The sequence below is a fragment of the Felis catus genome, chromosome B2 (genome assembly GCF_018350175.1).
Source record: "Felis catus isolate Fca126 chromosome B2, F.catus_Fca126_mat1.0, whole genome shotgun sequence".
Lineage (NCBI taxonomy): Eukaryota > Metazoa > Chordata > Mammalia > Carnivora > Felidae > Felis > Felis catus.
The window spans coordinates 58,564,590-58,585,799 of NC_058372.1; the positions used below are offsets into that span (position 1 = coordinate 58,564,590).

General features: G+C 34.4%; 1 protein-coding gene across 3 annotated transcripts in view; it reads right to left on the reverse strand.

Moving 5' to 3' along the window:
- LOC101082908 (protein eyes shut homolog) overlaps positions 1–21,210 on the reverse strand; it is a 906,892-nt gene that overhangs the window by 215,478 nt on the left and 670,204 nt on the right. For all 3 annotated transcript variants that reach the window (XM_045057713.1, XM_045057712.1, XM_045057714.1), the window contains exons 14-15: positions 7,335–7,532; positions 2,761–2,882 (exon numbers count right to left, since the gene is read on the reverse strand). In XM_045057713.1, coding sequence (XP_044913648.1) covers positions 2,761–2,882; positions 7,335–7,532 — 320 coding nt within the window. The remainder of the gene's footprint in view (positions 1–2,760; positions 2,883–7,334; positions 7,533–21,210) is intronic.

The following is a 21,210-nucleotide window of genomic DNA, read 5'->3' on the forward strand; positions in this document are numbered from 1 at the left end:
AAAAATCCAATATTTAATATAATATTGGTGTAATAGTTAACTTGACAGACTTGAACTCAAAGGAAAGACTGACCTTTTAACTGGGTCTTGGAAGATAACCTCTGAGCATTGGAATATTCTGCCTGAGAACAGTGTCCTTGACACCTAATGACATAATATATGTACACATTGTGAAATGCTTACTACAGTAAGGTTAGTTAACACATCCTTCATGCCACATAGTCACCTTGTGTGTGTGTGTGTGTGTGTGTGTGTGTGTGTGTGTGTGCACGTGGTGGTGTTGGTGAGTACGCTTTATATATACTCTCTTAGTATATTTCAAGTACGCCATACAGTATTAACTATAGTTATCATGCTGTACATCAGATCTTTTTAAAACTGATGGCTTATGCCCTTTGACCAGTGTCTCCATTTTTCCCCCAACTGCCAGCTGCTGTTAACCATCCTACTCACTGTTTCTGTGAGTCTCACTTTTTAAAAATTCTTATTTTTCTTTATTCTGATTATAATAATTTCTGGAAGTAGGTATTAAGACTTTAATACAAATCTAGAGTTAGTTTGAATAGCTGCTAACTGGCAATTTATAAAATGAATGAGAGAAATACTGTACTTGGAAGTTCTATTCTTTGATATGATAGTTTCTAAAGCTGCAGTCCCTCTGTCAAATGATTGGCTTAGTATCAGACAGATAAGCTGTGGCAAAGTCAGGTCTAGAACTGGAGTCTCATAGTTATGGGTATGAAGTTCTTTCTTTTTTTTTTTTTTTAATTTTTTTTCAACGTTTATTTATTTTTGGGACAGAGAGAGACAGAGCATGAATGCGGGAGGCGCAGAGACAGAGGGAGACACAGAATCGGAAACAGGCTCCAGGCTCTGAGCCATCAGCCCAGAGCCTGACGCGGGGCTCGAACTCACGGACCGCGAGATCGTGACCTGGCGGTAGTCGGACGCTTAACCGACTGCGCCACCCAGGCGCCCCCTTTTTTTTTTTTAATTTTTTTTCAACGTTTGAAGTTCTTTCTACTAGAATAAACTTCTATTATTGCTGAAGTTATCTGAAATCCTAGCCTAAAATAAAGTTTAACTGCTATGGAAATTAAATGACTTACCTGCAAGTAAAAACAAACAAACAAACAAACAAACAAACAAACAAACTCTGACTCTAGCCATATTAAAAAATAATCCATAAGTGATCTCACATTATTAGATCCAAGGGATTTCAGTCAGGAGTTCAACAACTGATCAAGCACCAGGTTTCTTAATGTCTTTCAGCTCTGCCACCTTCATGGTCACTCACCATTTGGGAGCACCCTATTCTCTTCCATGGGCTCTCAAAAGGGCAACAGTAATTACAAGTATAAAATCTAGATGTTATGGGGAGCCTGGGTGGCTCAGTTGGTTAAGCATCCAAATCTTGATTTCAGCTCAGGTCATGATCTCATGGTTGTGAGATCGAGACCCACGTGGGGCTCTGAGCTGAACATTGACCTGCTTGGGATTCTCTCTCTCCCTTTCTCTCTGCCCCTCCCCTGTTCGCACATACTTTCTTTCTCAAAATAAATATATAAACATTTTTAAAAAATCTAGATGTTAGAGGGCTAGAAGAGGTCACACCTACCTTTTACTTAACATCCTATACACAGGTAAGGAAGCCTTTTCTCAGACAGAATGCCACTCTTACCTTAGAGACCAGCATACAGTCACAGGGCCCACTGTTTCAGGATTCCCCCAAAGTGGGATGGGATTACTATGACTAAGACAAAGCATCTGATAGGAACAAAGACAAAGCAACAGGGCCATATACTTAATATATACTTAAATGGTATCTAGGTATCTGATGCACCATCTGTTTCTGGTCATGGCCATCTAAACATTAATTATAATTCTCCATTTGGATGCCTGCTTTATGGGAAAGAAACCACTTGCCACAAATTATCCTTTCACTGTAAAAACAAACAATGCCAGTACACTGATAGTCAAAATACATCAATGAAAATGAGTCTGTCTTTCAAAGCATTTTCTTCTAACTTCAACTATGGTAGTCCTTTGTGAAAATCAGCTTTGTTGCTAAAGGATAAACTATAAGCCTGTACTAGTATTGAAGCATTAACCTGTGTTGTATGTCATTTATTTTCTGAAGCCAGTCAGTGAAGCCACCTTGAGTAGATATTTTTTATGTCAGGCTTTCTGATAAATGAGAAGCCTGAAGGGATCCCATTGATTTGCCAACTGTGTCACAGTCCGTTTAAGGCAGAATGGCACATGCTTATGACAAAGGTGATGACAAATGGATATGTACTGAAGGGACAGCACCAACACAGATGAATGAAGGAGTTGATGGAAGTATACAACACAAGATAGAAAGCAAAATCAAATTTAAGATTATAAATGTCAATGAAATATATAAAATACCTTGAATTATATAAAAGTAGGTACATATAAGACTAACATCATTTTTAGAATAATTCTGAAATTTAACAGAAATTCAGTATTACTAAGAATTGTAAATCCTAAGAATGAAACTGTTGCTTTATAATATTTACATCAATTATACATAGGAGTGGATAGAACACCTTTTTATTACTATTAAGTTAAAATAATATTGCTTGAATTTCTTTTTTCTAATCTTAATCAGCATATATATGTATACATATATATGTATATCTCAACATGACATATAGACAAATGCTAAATATATTTGTATGCATTAATTTATGCTGCCCACATTAAGGTCCATTAATAATATTCATGGATACTAACGAGATGCAGATCTTTGCAGGTAGAATTGTGCTCACAGGCATTCAAGATGCAGTCATCAGTGTACTGTTCACATCTCAGGCCAGCAAAACCCGGTTTGCATAAGCAGGAGAAGCCATTAACCACTGAGAACAAGAGAGAAGAGAAAATAATATGTCTTTAATAATGGTATGGGTAATGCTAATCATTCTAAAGAACGTTGTATTAAACTAAATACATTTCACTTTTAACCAAAGAAAATGTGAATTCACAGCTCTCTACAATATTTTCTAAGTAACTATTTTGCTCAGTTCTATTTAGCTTAAAACTTTAATTTGAAATTAGAACCATTACAATAAACATTTGATAAGTTCGCAAAGCAACAATGAAAATATCCAATTTTCTTCTTCTTTCTTCCTTCTCCTCCTCCTCTTCCTCCTCCTCCTCCTCCTCCGCTTTCGTTGTCACCGTCGTTGTCGTCGTCGTCTTCTTCTTCTTCTTCTTCCTTCTTCTTCTTCTTCTTCTTCTTCTTCTTCTTCTTCTTCTTCTTCTTCTTCTCCCTTCTCTCTGTCTCTCTGTCTCATCAGTAAACAATACCTATGATAAATAGGCTACTTTTACATCAATTAACTTTTCCTGGACTGTTTTAGGTTTAATACACAAGAAGTTAACTGGTCGTTAAAGTTTGTGTGTGTGTGTGTGTGTGTGTGTGTGTGTGTGTGTGTGTGTTTGTGTGTGACAAGTTACATTAAAGTGGGTATGTCTGAAAGTTGATATTCAACCACTTAAGCCTTAGTTAAAAAGAGCTTTCACATTTCATCATGATCTTTTAAAAGTAATAATCAGAATCCGTCCTCTATTTTATCATTAATGATAGAAAAAGAACGGTCTCGGAAGCATCTCAAGGAAGTGGTGACAGTATAAATTGCAGTTAGAGCAGGCAAGGATTTATGGCTGCTTTTAGTCAGTCCCTGGGTTCTTCATTATTCCTGTGACTTAGCATGTAATCTAGACTGCCACTCTGCCTCTATGCATGTATCTGCTATTGCTTTCATTAAGTGTTGAGGTCCTGGGTGGCAACAGCATTTTCAAGACATTGTGTGGTAGTTAGCTGGCTTCTAGACTTCTGCAGTCATGCTTTTGTACAGCACTTGTACCTGGGCCTTTAAAGAAAATCAGTCCACAGTTGTCAAGAAGAGACAAGGGAGACACAAGAATGGCAGCCCTCTGGAGAGGATTTTATTTTACTTTTTTCATGTAACATAGCATTCTAATTTTTAACATCTCACTGAATCAAAATAATTAATAAATATACAAGTAGAGTTGTAAATAAATTAATGAGAAAGATGAGATCAGTTACGCTTCCTTATATATTATAGATGGCATTATATATGTTAACAAATTAAAATTAAATGTTACATGTAATTAAGACATTGTAAAGTATCATCAATCATAATGGTATTTAAAAATGTTAATGATTATAAATTCAAGTCTGGATACTGATGCAAATTGGCAAGTAACAAAAAACCAGAGTCAAACTAACTTTCTGTGTAGATAGAAATATTCTCTATGCAGATTGACGAATTATTTTAAAAGAAAAACAACAACAATAGAGACATTTAAATTAGCAAATCTCTGTCTGAAAGAGATTAGTGTTAGGAAATAAAGTTTGCTTTTATTATCAAGAAATACGCTTTCTGAATGTTGACTATTCTGGGCTAAGGAGCTAAGAAAAGAAGCACATGAGAGCTTAGGGAATTCAATTGGATACTACAGGGGAAATAAATAAACAAACGTACATACATAATTGTTTAAAATTTAAACCAAAGAAACAAAAAATGTTTTTTCCCCCACATCTAATTTGTTAACTATGGGCTATGTGATAACTTATCAACATTTTATTAGGAAATACTTTTTAAGAATATTACCTGGTTTGGTTTTATTGTTTTTACCAGAAAATACAGTCACTGTTTTTATTAGTTCTTTACAACTATTCCACATTCTTGATTTGAATTGAAATTTTCATCAGATAAGCCCTGTATGATTCTGGATGCATTTTTATACTTAAAAATATTTAAATATACACCAAACATCATATATTAGTTGTACTGAATCAAAGCTTCGATATGACAAAACTTCATGGTGAAAATACAGAGATATTTTAATAATGTATTGCCAATATGGTGAATAAACTCGTTTGAAAGTTAAAATTGCATATTTACATTTTAATAATTATTTCTCACATACAGTCATGTAATCAATACTGAATCAGGAATTTTGGCTTACCAAATTATTTTATTTTTGAGAAAATATTAAGAATATAATGTCTTAGAATTAAGCTGATAGCTATTAACATGTACGATCTAATTTTTAATAAATGTTTTGGTTCTCTGGTAGTTAAATCTCAAATTATACTATGGATCATTCTATTATGAAACAGATTAATATATCAGGTATCCAAGGTTTACATTTTCCATAATACGTTATATATTACCTCCAAAATTTTAATAGGTAGCACTGTATTATAAGTAGCATATTTGAAAGTATATTTTGTTATTGTATAAGGAATTATGATTTAAAATATTTTACACCTTTTTTATTTATTATTATTATTATTTTTTTAAGTTTTTAAATTCCATATAGTTAATATACAGTGTGATATTAGTTGCAGGTGCACAACAGTGTGATTCAACACTTCCATACAATAGCTGATGCTCACCACAACTTACAAAAATCATATGAATATTATAAATATAGGTCACTCGGAATATATCAGAACTGCCCTATATGTAACCATATATAACCGTTATTCTAGGGCTACCTAGATCTAAAAATGTTGCTAACCACTCTCTCAGGCATACCATCCTGCCCCTTCCTTATTTTGTAGTGAACATCAGAAATTGAAAAGTCATTCCCAGCATCCCCAAATACCTATGGGCCTGAGGTCAGAAATATGATAATAGTGATTTATTTCAAGGTAATTTGAAAATACAATTTTTTATATTCTTTAAAAAAATTTTTAATGTTTATTTATTTTTGAGAGAGAGAGACAGAAAGACAGAGTGTGAGTGGGGGAGGGGCAGAGAGAGAGGGAGACACAGAATCGGAAGCAGGCTCCAGGCTCTGAGCTGTCAACACAGATCCCCATGCGGGGCTCGAACTCACAAGCTGTGAGATCATGACCTGAGCCAAAGTCGGACGCCCAACCGACTGAGCAACCCAGGCGCCCCTGTATTTTTTGTATTCTTAAAAATACAATTTTTAAAGTGACAAAATCTGAAAGAAGAAAACAAAAAGAAAAGAGAAAAATGATGGTAATGTCGGTTCAAATCAGGAGTAGCAAATAGGTGGCCCACAGCCCCAAAATGTATCTTGCTTAGCTTCCATATGTGTTAGAAGAGTTAATTCTACATTAATATCTACATAGATATTCCAGTTTGCAAGGGCCCCACTACTACCTGTTGTTTTAAACTTGGGCTGCCTCACTTAATTTGAAAAAAGTGAGTTATATTCCTTAATGTCATACATTTGCAAAGCATTGGTTTAAAGAAAATTAATTCATAATTCAGTGAATTATACCATTTCAAAATAAAATGACTTTCTATTAAAATGTGTTTTTTTTCCTTGATTACATTATCTATTTAGTGAGGGATCACATAAAAATATTTTTTAAAGAGGTAAAATAAAACAAAATAAGATGGACAGCTTTTTGTCAACATCCTTCTAGCTCTTTCTTTCCTCTTAATGCCCCTTAGCCACATCCATTTCACAGAGCTATTTTGTGCCATTTTGCCTGTGTCTCCATAAAAATTATCCATCTTAGGCAGGTTCTTCCATGGCTAAATCTATGTTTTGAAAAATGTTATGTTTATTTATTTTGAGAGAAAGGGAGGGGGCGTACAGAAAGAGGAAGACAGAAGACCCAAATTAGGTTCACTGCTGTCAGCACAGAGCCCGATTCGGGGTTCAAACTCACAAACACTGGGATCATGACCTGAGCTCAAATCAACAGCTGCTTAACTGACTGAGCCACCCCAGGTGCCCCAAAATCCATATTATAATACCCAGTATTTTTTTTTTCTTTCTCCCCTTCATACCTCTGATTTTTCCTGTTCTTCCTATCATCTTCTTTTTCCTCTGTGAATTTAAAGGAATACATATTCTGGTGGGAGGAAATGTGTGTGTGTGTGTGTGTGTGTGTGTGTGTGTGTGTGTGTGTATGTGTGTGTGTGTGTAAAATAGATGGGATAAAATAATGATTTGTTTTAAGTCACTGAAAATAGTGCTTCCCCTACCTACAAATAAACACTCTTAAAAACCTACCATTAAAAATAAAGGAAAGAAAGGCTAATTCTAACATTAGAACATAGAAGCCACATCTCATTACATTTTCTCATTTGCTACCATTATGACTTATAAAAACATAAATGAATTGATCAGATGTGGGGGTGTTTTGTGAAAATAACGGGGTTGGCTTTGATATTCAGGGCAGGATAAAGTCAGTAAATAATCAAGGTTGCATACTGAGTTATTTCATTACTATGTCAGATTCTAAGTTGGACTACTCTACAGGAATTGCTGCGGCTGAGTGAACTCACTGTCATAGCAATAACCGTGCAGGCAAGGGTTGGAACTGCACTCATTGACATTGATCTCACAGTGTGGACCTGCAAAGCCTTTCCCACATGGACACTGGTACCCAAGAGGAGACATTTCCAGATCCATTGTCTCTCCACACACTGCTCCACTCTCACAAGGATTACTAGCCTCACAAGGCTCCAAATCACAAGAAGAACCTGAAAGGAAAGAATCAGAGTGTCAGTGTTTACTTAATGAACAAATCCCCCTGACTGCTGTCAGTTGCTTGGCATTTGTCTGCATAAATGCATTCAACTTAGTCTCTAAGCAAAGATTCATAATTCTCTTCGATATTATCATTGTGATTCTCTCTCTCTCTACATTACAATTTAAGAAAGAAATGTTATTTATGATTTCTATGCTTCATCTAACAAAGTACCAGCAGGCAGCAATGTTAAGTGACAGCATTTTTTAAAACCCCATTTTGTTTCTTCATACTTCATACCTCTTGTTCAACAATGTTCTATGAAGACATCGCAATTAAAAAAGTACATTATTGATGATTTGATGCTCCCTGTGTTTTGTTTTGTTTTGTTTTTTGTACCCTGGAGGCTGCTATCACTATAAGCTTTTCTTGAGAGATTTGTTGCTATACTCAAAATAAGTAAACAATGAAAAAAGAACATTTTGATAAGGCTTTAATCTTGAATAACACCTCAACCCTGAAACTAAGTTTTAAATTTTACTCAGAGAATGTATCTACATAAAGCAATTGTCATTGGGTAAAATATATAGGAGTATTTGGAAGTATAAGTAAGATGGCTGACCCAAGGTAATTTAAAAAGTGAAGCATAAACAGCATTAAGTTGTTCAACAAAGCAAAATCATTATTCAGGTGTCAGTTTTCCAGACATAGTAAAAATATTTGTATATTAACTATTTGGCAAGTTTTTAAATAATAGCATTCATTCACCAAACATGTAGAATATATGTATACTTCTAAGGCTTCTAAAAGTGCCTTGCTGAATACCTGAGAGAAGAACATATCCAGCAACCATAAGCCCTTTAACTGCTCAGATTTTCTTAGTAACTTCACAACTATAGGGATGAAGGGATGATAAAATGAACTGGGATAAGAGAGAAAGCTTTCAAAGTTTTTGAACTACAGTGGTAGTTGGAGAAATTCTAAAACCTCAGGATGCCTATGGTTCTCCCAACTTTTTTTTTTTTAATTTTTTTTTTCAACGTTTATTTATTTTTGGGACAGAGAGAGACAGAGCATGAACGGGCGAGGGGCAGAGAGAGAGGGAGACACAGAAACAGAAACAGGCTCCAGGCTCTGAGCCATCAGCCCAGAGCCCGACGCAGGGCTCGAACTCATGGACCGCGAGATCGTGACCTGGCTGAAGTCGGACGCTTAACCGACTGCGCCACCCAGGCGCCCCCCAACTTTTTTTCTTGATAACAGGAAAAAAGGTAAGACAACCCTAGCAACTGCTGAAGATATCAGCAATGTATAATAGTGAAAGACTTAATATAGTTAGTGCCCATAAAATAAGAGCAAAAGAAACTGTACTAAGTTGACCACACAATGCTTCAAGTTCCAAATACAGTGAAAGAAGTAAAAATAAAAACTACTTCCAAAGAGCATAAAAATAAGTAGTTCCTTAAATTAAAACATCTATTAAGTGGTTTTATTTTTTCAAGAGCTATCGTATAGTGTGGAGAATTCAAATAGGAACAAGACCTGTTCCTTCTCCTTAAAACATTAAGAAATGGAAGTATATTGCAAATGGTGCATTCCTAGATACTATTTTATCATAATGAAAGTATTTTCTTTGCAAAATAAGAGAAATGACATCGAACAACATTCACCAGAAACACATAAAACAATGAATTATCCTTAACAAAAAGTTCTCATGCATACCCTTCTTTCTAATTACCTACTTCTAAATATTTAATTGTGAGAATAGGTGTTTTGCTTTGCTCGTGAGAAGTTAATTTAGCTTGTCTCTTTCATAAATAGTTGCATACATATAATCCATTAGATTGCCGAACAGTAATTTATACTCATATTTGAGAAATCACTCATGATACTCTCTTTTACAGAATACTCAGGGGTTCACTGTACCTTGAATACTATGTTCACTGTACCCTGAATACTGCACCGTGAATACTATGATTTGTATATTATTAATTAACTATATAAATACTTAATGAACCCCTACTAGGTGATGAACAATGAGGTAGAAGTTGGGGTTATAAACAATGAAGGCTCATATAAGCAAGTAAATCAATGCAGTACAATAAGTGGTAAATGTGGTCAATTTCTCATGTTAAAGAATCACCATAGCAGGAGGAATTCTAATATGCCCTCCATGATCCCCACCCCCAGGGTACATGACCTGTAGAATCCTCTCCTTTTGAGTATGGGTAAGATTTGAGAATGTAATAAAATATCACGCCCATGATTATATTACATTATACTGCAGAAAGATTTGTGGAAATAATTCAGGTCACCTGATCAGATGACTTTGAGTCAATGAAAAGAGAGATTATCTTGGGAAGCTCTGACAAAATAAGGTGTGACTTTAAAAGAAGTGAAAGGCATTCTGATTACGTGGAAGGGAGAGGAAATTAAGAAAACAATCTCATTTACAAGGACAGCAGAAATTATAAAATTCCTACAAATAAATTTAACCAAGGAAAGAGATGTATTCTGAAAACTATAAAACATTTATGAAAGAAACTGAAGTTGAAACACATAAAAATGAAAGATATCACATGTTCTTGGGCTGGGAGAACAAATATTGCTAAAATGTCTGTACTACCCAAAGCAATCTACACATTTAATGTGGTCCATATCCAAATACCAACAGCATTTTCCACAGAACTACAACAAATAATACAAAAATTTGTATGGAACCAGAAAAAAAACCCAAATAGCCCAAGAAATCTTGAAAAAGAATAAAACTGGAGGTATCACAATTCCAGATTTCAAGATATACTACAAAACTAAAGTAAGCAAAACAGTATGGGCCTGGCACAAAAATAAACACATAGATCCAGGAAACAGAATAGAAAACTCAGAAATAAACCCAAAATTATATGGTCAAATAATTTTTGACAAATCAGGAAAGAATATCCAATGTTAAAAGACAGTCTCTTCGACAAATGATGCTGGGAAAACTGGACAGCTACATGCAAAAGAATGAGGCTAGACCACTTTCTTATACTATACAGAAAAATACATACAAAATGTACTGAAGACCTAAATGTGAGACTTGAAACCATAAAAATCCTATGAGAAAGTTCAGGCAGTAATTTCTCTGACATCAACTGTAGCAACATTTTTCTAGATATGTCTTCTGAGGCAAGGGAAACAAAAGCAAATATAAACTATTAGGACTACGTCAAAATAAAAAACTTCTGCACAGTAAAGGAAACAATTAACAAAACTAAAAGACAACCTACAGAATAGGAGGAGATATTTGCAAATGACGTATCTGATAAAAGGTTAGTATCCAAAATATATAAAGAACTTATACAACTCAACAACCAAAACAAATAATCCAATTAAAACATGGACCAAAGACATAAACAGATGTTTCTCCAAAGAAGACATACAGATGGCCAACAGACACATGAAAAGATGCTCAATATCACTAATCATGAGGGAAATACAAATCAAAACCATAATGAGAAAACACTCCACACCTCTCAGAATGACAAAAAAAAAACAAAACAGAACAAAAACAAACAAAAAAACCCACAAGAAACAAGGTTGGCAAGGATGTGGAGAAAAAGGAATCCTTGTGCACTGTTGGTGAAAATGCAAACTGGTGCAGCCACTGTAGAAAACAATTTGGATATTCCTCTAAAATTAAAAATACAATTACCATGATCTAGTAATTTCACTACCAATAGGTACACAAAGAATACAAAACACTACAGGAATCAGTGCTATCTATTGATCAATGGAATCTTTTTTCTATTCATGCAAGTTTAACAAAGAACCTATCCAATGACACTTGCTTTCGCCTCCTTTTCAGGATTTGTGGAAATGGGACATTGTGTTGTCATTAAACACATTCATCACTTGCACTGCTACAGCCTCATTCGGGTGGTGCATTTATACAAAAGTTTGTACTCTTTTCCATATTTTACACATCTCCCTAACCTCATTTGAAATAAGGAATTCCTCAGCCTTTTTCTCCTTCTCCTCTGTAGATGAGGTGCAGATGTATACTTCTTATAAAATCTTGCAATTTCGTCCACTCACATACTTTGTTAGTACCTCTCAATTTCCTTCTTAACTTCCACCATAATCATCTCCTTCTTATCGCCTTTCTTTTCATCCTTTTTCTTCATGGAGGCCATTGTATACACTTGCACCAATGCTGACTATAGTACAGTATTAATAAACTCTTGTCATACACTGTATTTAATGTAACTGACAATACAGTAGCAGAGGAAAGGATCTTTATCTGCAGGCAGCCTGACCTAGAATGAAGCAAAGCATTCCTAAGCTTTCTTTTATATGGAAAAGCAAAGGACTATCCATAGGTGCTTTGAAGTGACAAAAAATCCACTACTGTCAATTCTTGGCACCTTCCTATGTTCTATTTCTGCCAAACACCACAGCCTGAGACTGAGCTTCTGAGCATGGGAGATGATCCCCACAATCCTGCAGCAAGAGAGAGAAAGAACCATTGGCTCAGTTGTGATCATGTGACGTTCAACATCACATACTACTCATATTGCAAGACATTGCTCATTTATCAAGTTAAAATTTATTAGAAATAAACAAGTTACTCACAATCCCAGAATCCCAGATTTTACTCTCTCTCTCTCTCTCTCTTTCTCTCTCTCTCTCTCTCTCTCTATATATATATATATATACACAAATATATGAATATATGTATGAATATATATATGAATATATATGAATATATATATATATATATATGAATGTTACTACTCAGCCATAAAACATAAAAAAGATAAAATCTTGCCATTTGCAACAATATGAATGGATTTAGAAAGTATAATGTTAAGTGAAACAGGTCACTTAGAGAGAGACGAATACCCTATGATTTCACTCATATGTGGAATTTAAGAAATGAAAGAAATGAACAAAGACAAAAAGAGATAAACCAAAAAAGAGACATTTAACTATAGAAAACAAACTGATGGTTACCAAAAAGGAGGTGGTCGGGAGGATGTGTGAAATAGGTGATGGGGATTAAAAGTACACTTATGATGAACACTGAGTAATGTACAGAATTGTTGAATCACTATATTGCACATCTGAAACTAATGTTAACACTGTGTGTTAACTACACTGGAATTTAAAAAAAATTATGTTAATATCTTATAAAGGTGGGGATGAGTTAAATGAAATTCACAAATTTCAAATAATATCTCTTAGTTTGGGACAAGATCATAAAATGCTTTTCGGTCCATAGGATTTGGACCTATGTGCATTAAGAAGTCATTAAAATCCTTCCTTAAAAAGTGGTAATGAAGTATACTAAGCCTGTTCACAGTAAGAATTACATTGCATTTCCAAGTTGTACTTAAAAATGTATGCATAATGTTTATATTTTACCTGAGGTTTTATTTTGCTGAAAACTGTATTTTGTTGACACAATTTAAAATGGAGAAGCCAGGGTAATATGCATTTTATTTGCATACATAGTTGGTGGGAAAAATTAAAAACCTATTTTCATTAGTTTCCTTTTACAACTGTGTCATCAATTTACAAAATCCCAAATGCTTATGTTCCAACTGAAGTTGCACTGGTGGTAGAAATGTATGTTTAACTGAACTATTTTTCCTCTAATTGAAATTTGCATCAATCAAATTAGTATGCTACTTCCAAGTGTATGAATCACTTTTAGTATCAAGTTCTCTATGATATTGTTAAACTCGAAGGAAAATACTGTTTTGGAAGCTTTGAGTGGATGTAGATGTTTATGAAAATGTGAAAATGCTAAACATGCTCATAATATGAGTCTATATTAGTCTAGTGGTTTGAATTTTTTATGACGATTTAGATAAACTTAAAGAAAAATGCTTAAAAATTCTTCAGTGATAGAATTCAGATATTTATAAAAAAAAACAATGTTATAAATAGTAAATAACAGGTTAGGTTAGGTTACATTTCTGTTAGGAGGTGTCATATAGGAGGTGTAAATGACAGTAATAAAGGCATGGTGGTATCCACTACAAAAATACAAGAAAGAGAAATCAAGTCCTCCGACTTTTACAATCTGCAACAAAGACTTGAAAGGATCAACCTGGACAGTGTAAACTCTTGTGTCTGCAGAGAGTTATAGGGATATGTATTGAGTAAAGAGAGTTGTTCTTCATGAAGCATACATTGAAATATTAAAGATGTGCTCTTTATATTCTCTTAAAATCCATTATAAGTCTATTATCCAAATTGCACAGGAGAAACAATGCTTACTAAACAGAAGAACTATAGGACACTGTCTGTCTTTACTGAACATTAAGGTGGTAATAAATATTTTTGTGCCTTGTGAATGACCAGGGAGGTCTGTAATTATCTACCATCAGAAATTTCATGTAGACTAATGAAATCAGGGCACTGATTTTTCTGGGGAGATATTCTCTTCCTCTTTCTCCTCCATCTCCATCTTCTCTCTTTCTGTCTCCCAAATGCCCAGAACCACAGCTCCCAATTATACTTTGAAGTATAATTATACTTTTTGAAGATTTGATTAATTCTCAAAGTTAGTGATCAGCGAGACAGAGCAATGGAAACAACCACATTTTTTCCCATAATTCTCAGAAATTTCCTCATTTATCTTCCCAGAATCCTCATGTATTAGTGGCCAATGATATAGATGTATTTTACAAGTATTGGTTATATTTTAGAATTTATAATTTAAAAAACTTAAATTAAAATCATATATAAATGGTCCCTGACTTACTATGGCTTCATTTATGATTTTCCAACTTTACAGTGGTGCAAAGTGATATGCATTCAGTAGAACTTCACTTCAAATTTTGAATTTTTATCTTTTCCTGGGGGTGGCAATATGCAGTATGATACACTTCTGTGAAGCTGAGCGTTGGCAGCCAGCCTCAGCTCCCAGTCAGCCAATGATGGTGAGGATAAACAATTGATATATTTGCAACCATTCTGTACCCATACGACTATTGTTTTTCACTTTCATTACAGTATTTAGTAAATTACAGGAGATAGTCAACACTTTATCATAAAATAAGCTTGCCTTAGGTGATTTTGCCCAACTAAAGATTAATAATTATTCTGACTACATTTAAAGCATCTTTGGCTAAGCTACGATGTTCGTTAGCTTAGGTGTATTACATGCATTTTTTACTTATGATATTTTCAGCTTACAGTAGGTTTATCAGAACATAAGCCCGTTGTGAGTTGAGGAAGATCTGCATATTTAAGGTGTACAACATGATGACTTGATATACATAGTGAGATGATTACTGTGGTTAAGCTTACTAACATATCTCCTCATGTAGTTACAATTCCTTGTGTGATTGAGCACCAGAAAAAAAAAAAAAACATATGTATCATTTTAACGTATTTTAATATATTAATGTTTTTAATGTTTTTTTTAATGTATTACAATTTTTTTTAACTTTTTTGCAATCTTAGCTTAAGTTTTATTTAAAAAAATAAATAGGTACAAAAAAGAAAATTTACTTTTCTTTATTATATCATTTTCAATTTTGGAAATTAAAAAATAAGTTGTATTAGATTATCTCAATTGCATACAAACTGGAAAAATGGCAAAGATGTAAGATAATGTGATACCAAAGCAGAAAGGGGTGATATAATTCTTTTAACCCAATAATTTCTGCATTAAGATTTATTTTAAAACACTAAATTTGGGGTGCCTGGGTGGCTCAGTCGGTTGAGCGTCGGACTTCAGCTCAGGTCACAATCTCACTGTTCGTGAGTTCGAGCCCCGCGTCAGGCTCTGGGCTGATGGCTCAGAGCCTGGAGCCTGCTTCCGATTCTGTGTCTCCCTCTCTCTCTGCCCCTCCCCCATTCATGCTCTGTCTCTCTCTGTCTCAAAAATAAATAAACATTAAAAAAAATTTAAAAAAAACACTGTACATTTTACATTAAGATACATCCATTGACAATAACGTCTATCAAATAGGTATATTTTACTCTTTTATAATAAAATTCTTTATGGAGCTACAGACCCCCATAGAAACATGAACTAATTATTCTTAACTCCTCCTTTGTTTTCTTCTTCACCTGTGTTTCTTTTTTTTTTTTTTCATAATTTTTTAAAACGTTTACTTATGTTTGAGAGAGAGAGAGAGAGAGAGAGCGAGAGACAGAGTGCGAGCAGGGGAGGTGCAGAGAGAGAAGGAGACATAGAATCCAAACCAGGCCCCAGTCTCTGAGCTGTCAGCACAAGAGCCCAAGGCGGGGGAACCACGAGATCATGACCGGAACTGAAGTCTGAGCCACGAAGGTGCCCCTTCTTCACCTGTGTTGCTAAAGAAATAGAAACAAACATCAGGTCTTAATCCAGTCTCATCACACTTTCAGTACCTTTGTCCTGTTATTTTTTTGTCCCATCCATTTTACAAAAAAAATTCAGTCATCCACATAATAAAGTGTGTGGTTAAGACTGTGAAGACAGGAATCAAAAACATACACTAGAAAATATTTATTTTATGGGGCGCCTGGGAGGCTCAGTCAGTTAAGCATCCAACTTCAGTTCAGGTCATGATCTCACAGTTTGTGAGTTCAAGCCCTGCATTGGGCTCTGTGCTGACAGCTCAGAGCCTGGAACCTGCCTTGGATTCTGTCTCTCTCTCTCTCTGTTCCTCCCCCACTCACACTCTGTCTGTGTCTCTCTTAAAAATAAATGAAGATTTTAAAAATTTAAAAAAGGTAAATACTTATTTTATACAAAAAGAAGAGAATAATTGAGGATAAAAGAACAAAAAAGAAATGACATATTAAAGATAGCAAAACTACTGTCAGAAATACTACGTTATTGGTAATTATGCTACGTGAAAGAGGCCAGCTACAAAAGATCACATCACATTCCATTTATATTAATTGTCTAGAATAGGCAAATCTGCAGAGGAAGAAAATAGACTGGTGGCTGCCTAGGGTTGGGGAGAGAGATGAAGAGTGACTGCTAATGGGTACAGAGTTTCTTTTAGATATGATGTAATGTTCTTTTTTTTTAAATGTTTTATTTATTCTTGAGAGAGAAAGCAGGAGCAGGGGAGGGGCAGAGAGAGAGGGAGACACGGATTCTGAAGCAGGTTCCATCCTCTGAGCTGTGATCACAGAGCCCGACGCGGGGCTTGAACCCATGAACTGTAAGATCACGACCTGAGCCAAAGTCAGTCACTTAACTGACTGAGCCACCCAGGTGCCCCAAGGTGATGAAGTGTTCTTAATTTAGGTTGCAATGCTGGTTGCTCAAATCTGTGAATATGCTAAAATCCACTGAATTGCATAAACTTGTTAATTTTATGATATATGAATTATATGTCAATAAAGCTACTGAAATATAACAGGGTAATATTATCTTTTTAATATATTAACTGCTATTCCTGTTAAAGTTTGGTTGGTCACCATTAGGTCAATTCATTAATTAATTGATTAAGGGAAGAACAGATACCATATACAATTAAGAATTCAACTGATCAGGGATATTTGCTTATAATTTTATTTTCTTGTAGTGACCTTATCTGACATTCATATCAGGGTAATACTTGCCTTTTAAAATAGGTTTAGGAGTGCTTCCTTTTTTTTTTTTTTTGGAAGAGTTTGAGAAAGATTCTTCTTTCAACCCTCAGTAAAATTCACTATGAAAGCATCTAGTCCTGGGCTTTCCTTTGGTGGGAGGTTTTTGATTACTAGTTCACTCTTTTTATCCATTGGTTTATTCAATGTTCTATTTCTTTATGATGCAGTCTTGGTAGGTTATGTGTTTCTAGAAATTAATCCATTTCTTCTAAGTTATCCAATCTGTTGGCATGTAATTGTTCATTGTAGTCCGTTATAACCCTGGTATGTGGCTTTCTGTAGGCATGGGTGAAATGATTTTTTATCAAAGGTCTGAAGGGCTGAACCACTGATCTTGATAGCCATGGTAAATTTAGCAGCAGTGAAAGCTAAAGGGAATCCCTGAAGTGCAGGGTGGTGAGGTGAGCTTGAGAGAATGAGAGAATGATCTTAAAATGAACAAGGAAAGCGAATGGACCACAATTTACATCAATCTTGGTCTCTCAGCAGAGGGTGGTACAATGGCAGAAAAGGGCAAACAGATCAAGCACTATGAGAAACTTCAATAGAAGCCAGAGAAAACTCAGGTACAACACACCAATGAAACAATTTCCTCTAAGCCATGATATTACATAAACCACCTTTAAACCAGATGTCACACTGAAGTGGAAAAAAAAATCCCAAAAGGAGAAACCCTACAAAACACAGATTATTGAACACAAAAGAAGTTGACATTTAACCTGGGAATAACCAACAACCTTATATCGACAATGACAGTACCTTTAATAGTCAAGCTTATTTTATATCTGCAGCAGCAATAGTACCTTCAATGGTATGTTGAGATAAAATATAAAAGGAAGTTGCTTGTTTGCAAAATTACATTTTTAGTACTGTATATTTTCATCCCGTGTACAAACTTCAAGATGCTGACTCTCAGTTTAATGAAGAACAGGCAAGCTTGGGACACAACATTGAATATTATTGGGGAGGTCGTTTAAAATAATACAAAATCTTTTGCTTTTAAGTAGAACAGCAAATATTTATCAAGGAACACATTCTAAAAATTCAGTCTGGATCCTTGCCTAGCCATTTTCCCAATCATATATCTTATTGGCACTGACAGGACTAAAATTTTCAAGAACTTTTCTCCTGTGACAAAACATTTAAATTCAAATTTCAGATTAAACTATGGCACATATTTGCCCATTAAAAACAATCTCAAGTGCAAAATAGTTGGTAAGGTTAAAAGTTTGAAGAATAGCACAATACTAGTTAAGACTCAGAGCCTCCTAGGTCACATGACTACAACCCTCTTCTTTAATGGAAACAACTTTAGCTTCCCAGGTGGTCTTATTTTTTCATCATATTTTATAAAATTAAGTTTATTTTGGAAAAATAGTCATAAATGTAAATCTGTAGTTTCTGTAAGCTTCTATTCAGAGTAAATACATAAAGGATAAAGCTAAGAGTGCAATGAAAATATTTCCAGTCTTTGTATGTGTAGGGAGTTTTGTATCACTAATGAGGTACATAAAGTCAATGTAAGGTAACACTTGAGACATGATTTAGGTAATATTTATAAAAATAACAATCATTTAGAACTTAAAGCACACTAGGTACTATTTTAAGTGATTTATGTATGCTAACTCCTCACAAAGAATCTATGAGTGGGTACTGCAATTATCCCCACTTTTTTAGATGAGGTAATTGTGGCATAGGTTGATTATGTCAGTAGGGGAGCCATGCTCTGTCCCGGACATCTGGCCCCAGATTCAATGAACTCACTCACAGTGCATTGTTACTCCCTCTGCTCTTCAGGTTTTCAAAACGATGTTTGTTGGCTTGTTCTTTAATGTAAGAAATTCTAGGTAATTTCATGTAAATTATCTTAAATTAAATATCCATGTTGCTTTATTTAATCTGAGTTGCTTACCAGTTGAAAATCATAGGTTTTGATTAAAATTATTACTTTAATTCTGGTGATTCTATGTAAGAAGTATACATACATGGCTTTTAAAAAATGCCCCCAATATTAAGTTCTAGGAACTAACATTCACTCTTGTTTGAAAGTGCTCCAAAATGACTTTTTAAATAACCTTGAAAAAAGCTGTACTCCAGGCATTCGTTGAGTATTATCAGTCACATGATTGGTTTCAGCAATTTCATGGCATAAATCCTTGACTAGAGTGATTAAAGGTAGTGAATGTAGGTTAAAGCCTAACACTGAATAAAACAGAAGCAGATGAATTCCTATATCTTATTCCTATATAATAAAACTCTTCTTGTATATGAAAAGCATTATTACATTACGAGGAATATTCAGTCACATTTAAATTGCCAAGAAAAAGTGCTCTTCTGAATATCTTAGAGATTAAATTATTCAATAGACTACAGAGTATATTTGTGTCCATCATAACATTGAAAATCAATATGTGTTACTCACAAAATATACACATGATAAAACATATTTAGCCATAACAAATGTTATGAGCCCTGAGTTCCCTTAAATCCATTAAACATATAAACCATCAAATGCCAAAGATGAAGCAATTGGATATTATCTATTGAAAACAATATAAGAGAAAACCACATGTCATCCTTAGTAAAATGTCTGCAACAAAGAAAATGCAAATGAACTGACTTTAAACAAATGGGTTTTAATGAATATATAAGTCCAGATATTTTCCTATAGGGATATACATAATATTTGATTCTGATCTTCTCATCTATTTAACCATTATAATTTAGAGAATATAAGTTGTCCAAAAAAGAAAAAAAAAGAATTCTTTCATTTAGCAAGTATATAGTGGGTGCACATGGTGTAAGACTGGTAGTCTGGATGAGTTAAACGTTCAAGCAGTAAAAAAAACAAACAAACAAACAAAAAAAAAAAAAACAAAAAAAACCCAGACCTCATGGACTTTGAATTTTAGAGAACAGAGCAGATGTATGTCTTTGAGTGTAATACTGTTTTCTTTTAAATTGTTTTTTTAACATTTATTTATTTTTGAGAGAGACAGAGCTCGCACAGGGAGGGGCAAAGAGAGAGGGAGACACAGAATCTGAAGCAGACTTCAGACTGTCAGCACAGATCCCATGTGGGGCTCAAACCCATGAACTGTGAGATCATGACCTGAGCCAAAGTGGAACACTCAACCAACTGAGCCACCCAGGCACCCCTGAATGTAACACTGTTTTAATGGAACTTTACAAACTGTTCAATGGGACAAAAAGGAAGAGTCCTTAAAACAAACTACCCAGGGCAGTGATTCTTTAACATGTGTCTCAAAATTAGTTTGAGTCATTCAAATACAAAATATGTTTCGAAAATTAGTCCATAAATACATTCCTGATAGTCAAATTATCACCCAAAGTACTCTAAATTGCCATATGTGTTTTTATTTGTAAAGTTGTATCCTGTTTCTAATTCTTTATCAGTCATTACCTTACTATGACCGCTTAGTAATTCTTCAATGCCTTTCCTTGGGGAGACTGAAAAGGAGTTTAGTCACTTATTTCACTCACAACGTCTTGTATCTGAAGTTTATTTAGGACAGCACAGCCCAAAAGTCTACCTAGCACTTTGGAAAATGCTTTCAGGTAACTAGTGGCCATTCATATATCTCTAATACATCACCACATATATTGTTGTAGTCTTCCTCACTTGTTTATTTATAATGTTTTTTCCTTCTGATGGTGAGCAGCTTGGTTCCCATTATCTATAATTTATTTACTTAGATGTTCAACCCTAGTATACAAGTAAAGTAGTTTCAGACTTGCTAAAATTTACCTCTGTGAGAAACAAATTTACCCAAAAATATGGCATTTATGTTTAGATTTTTTTCTTTTTTTTTTCTTTTTTTTTTGGCATTTACCTTACTATAACTTGTCAAACTCTGTTTTTCAGTTATTTAGGTCAGCTCCGATAGTCCCTTCTTCATTTCGTAAGATTAGGTCATAAATATGTAATGAAGTTGGATTTATTTCTGATAATCTGCATTCTGTGATTGCACCCTCTAATACCCTGGTTGGTTTTGTTTTTAACTTGCACACAGTAAAGTTTACTATGTACTGTACGTTTCTATCAACTTGACAAATGTATAGATTGATGCATCTCCCAT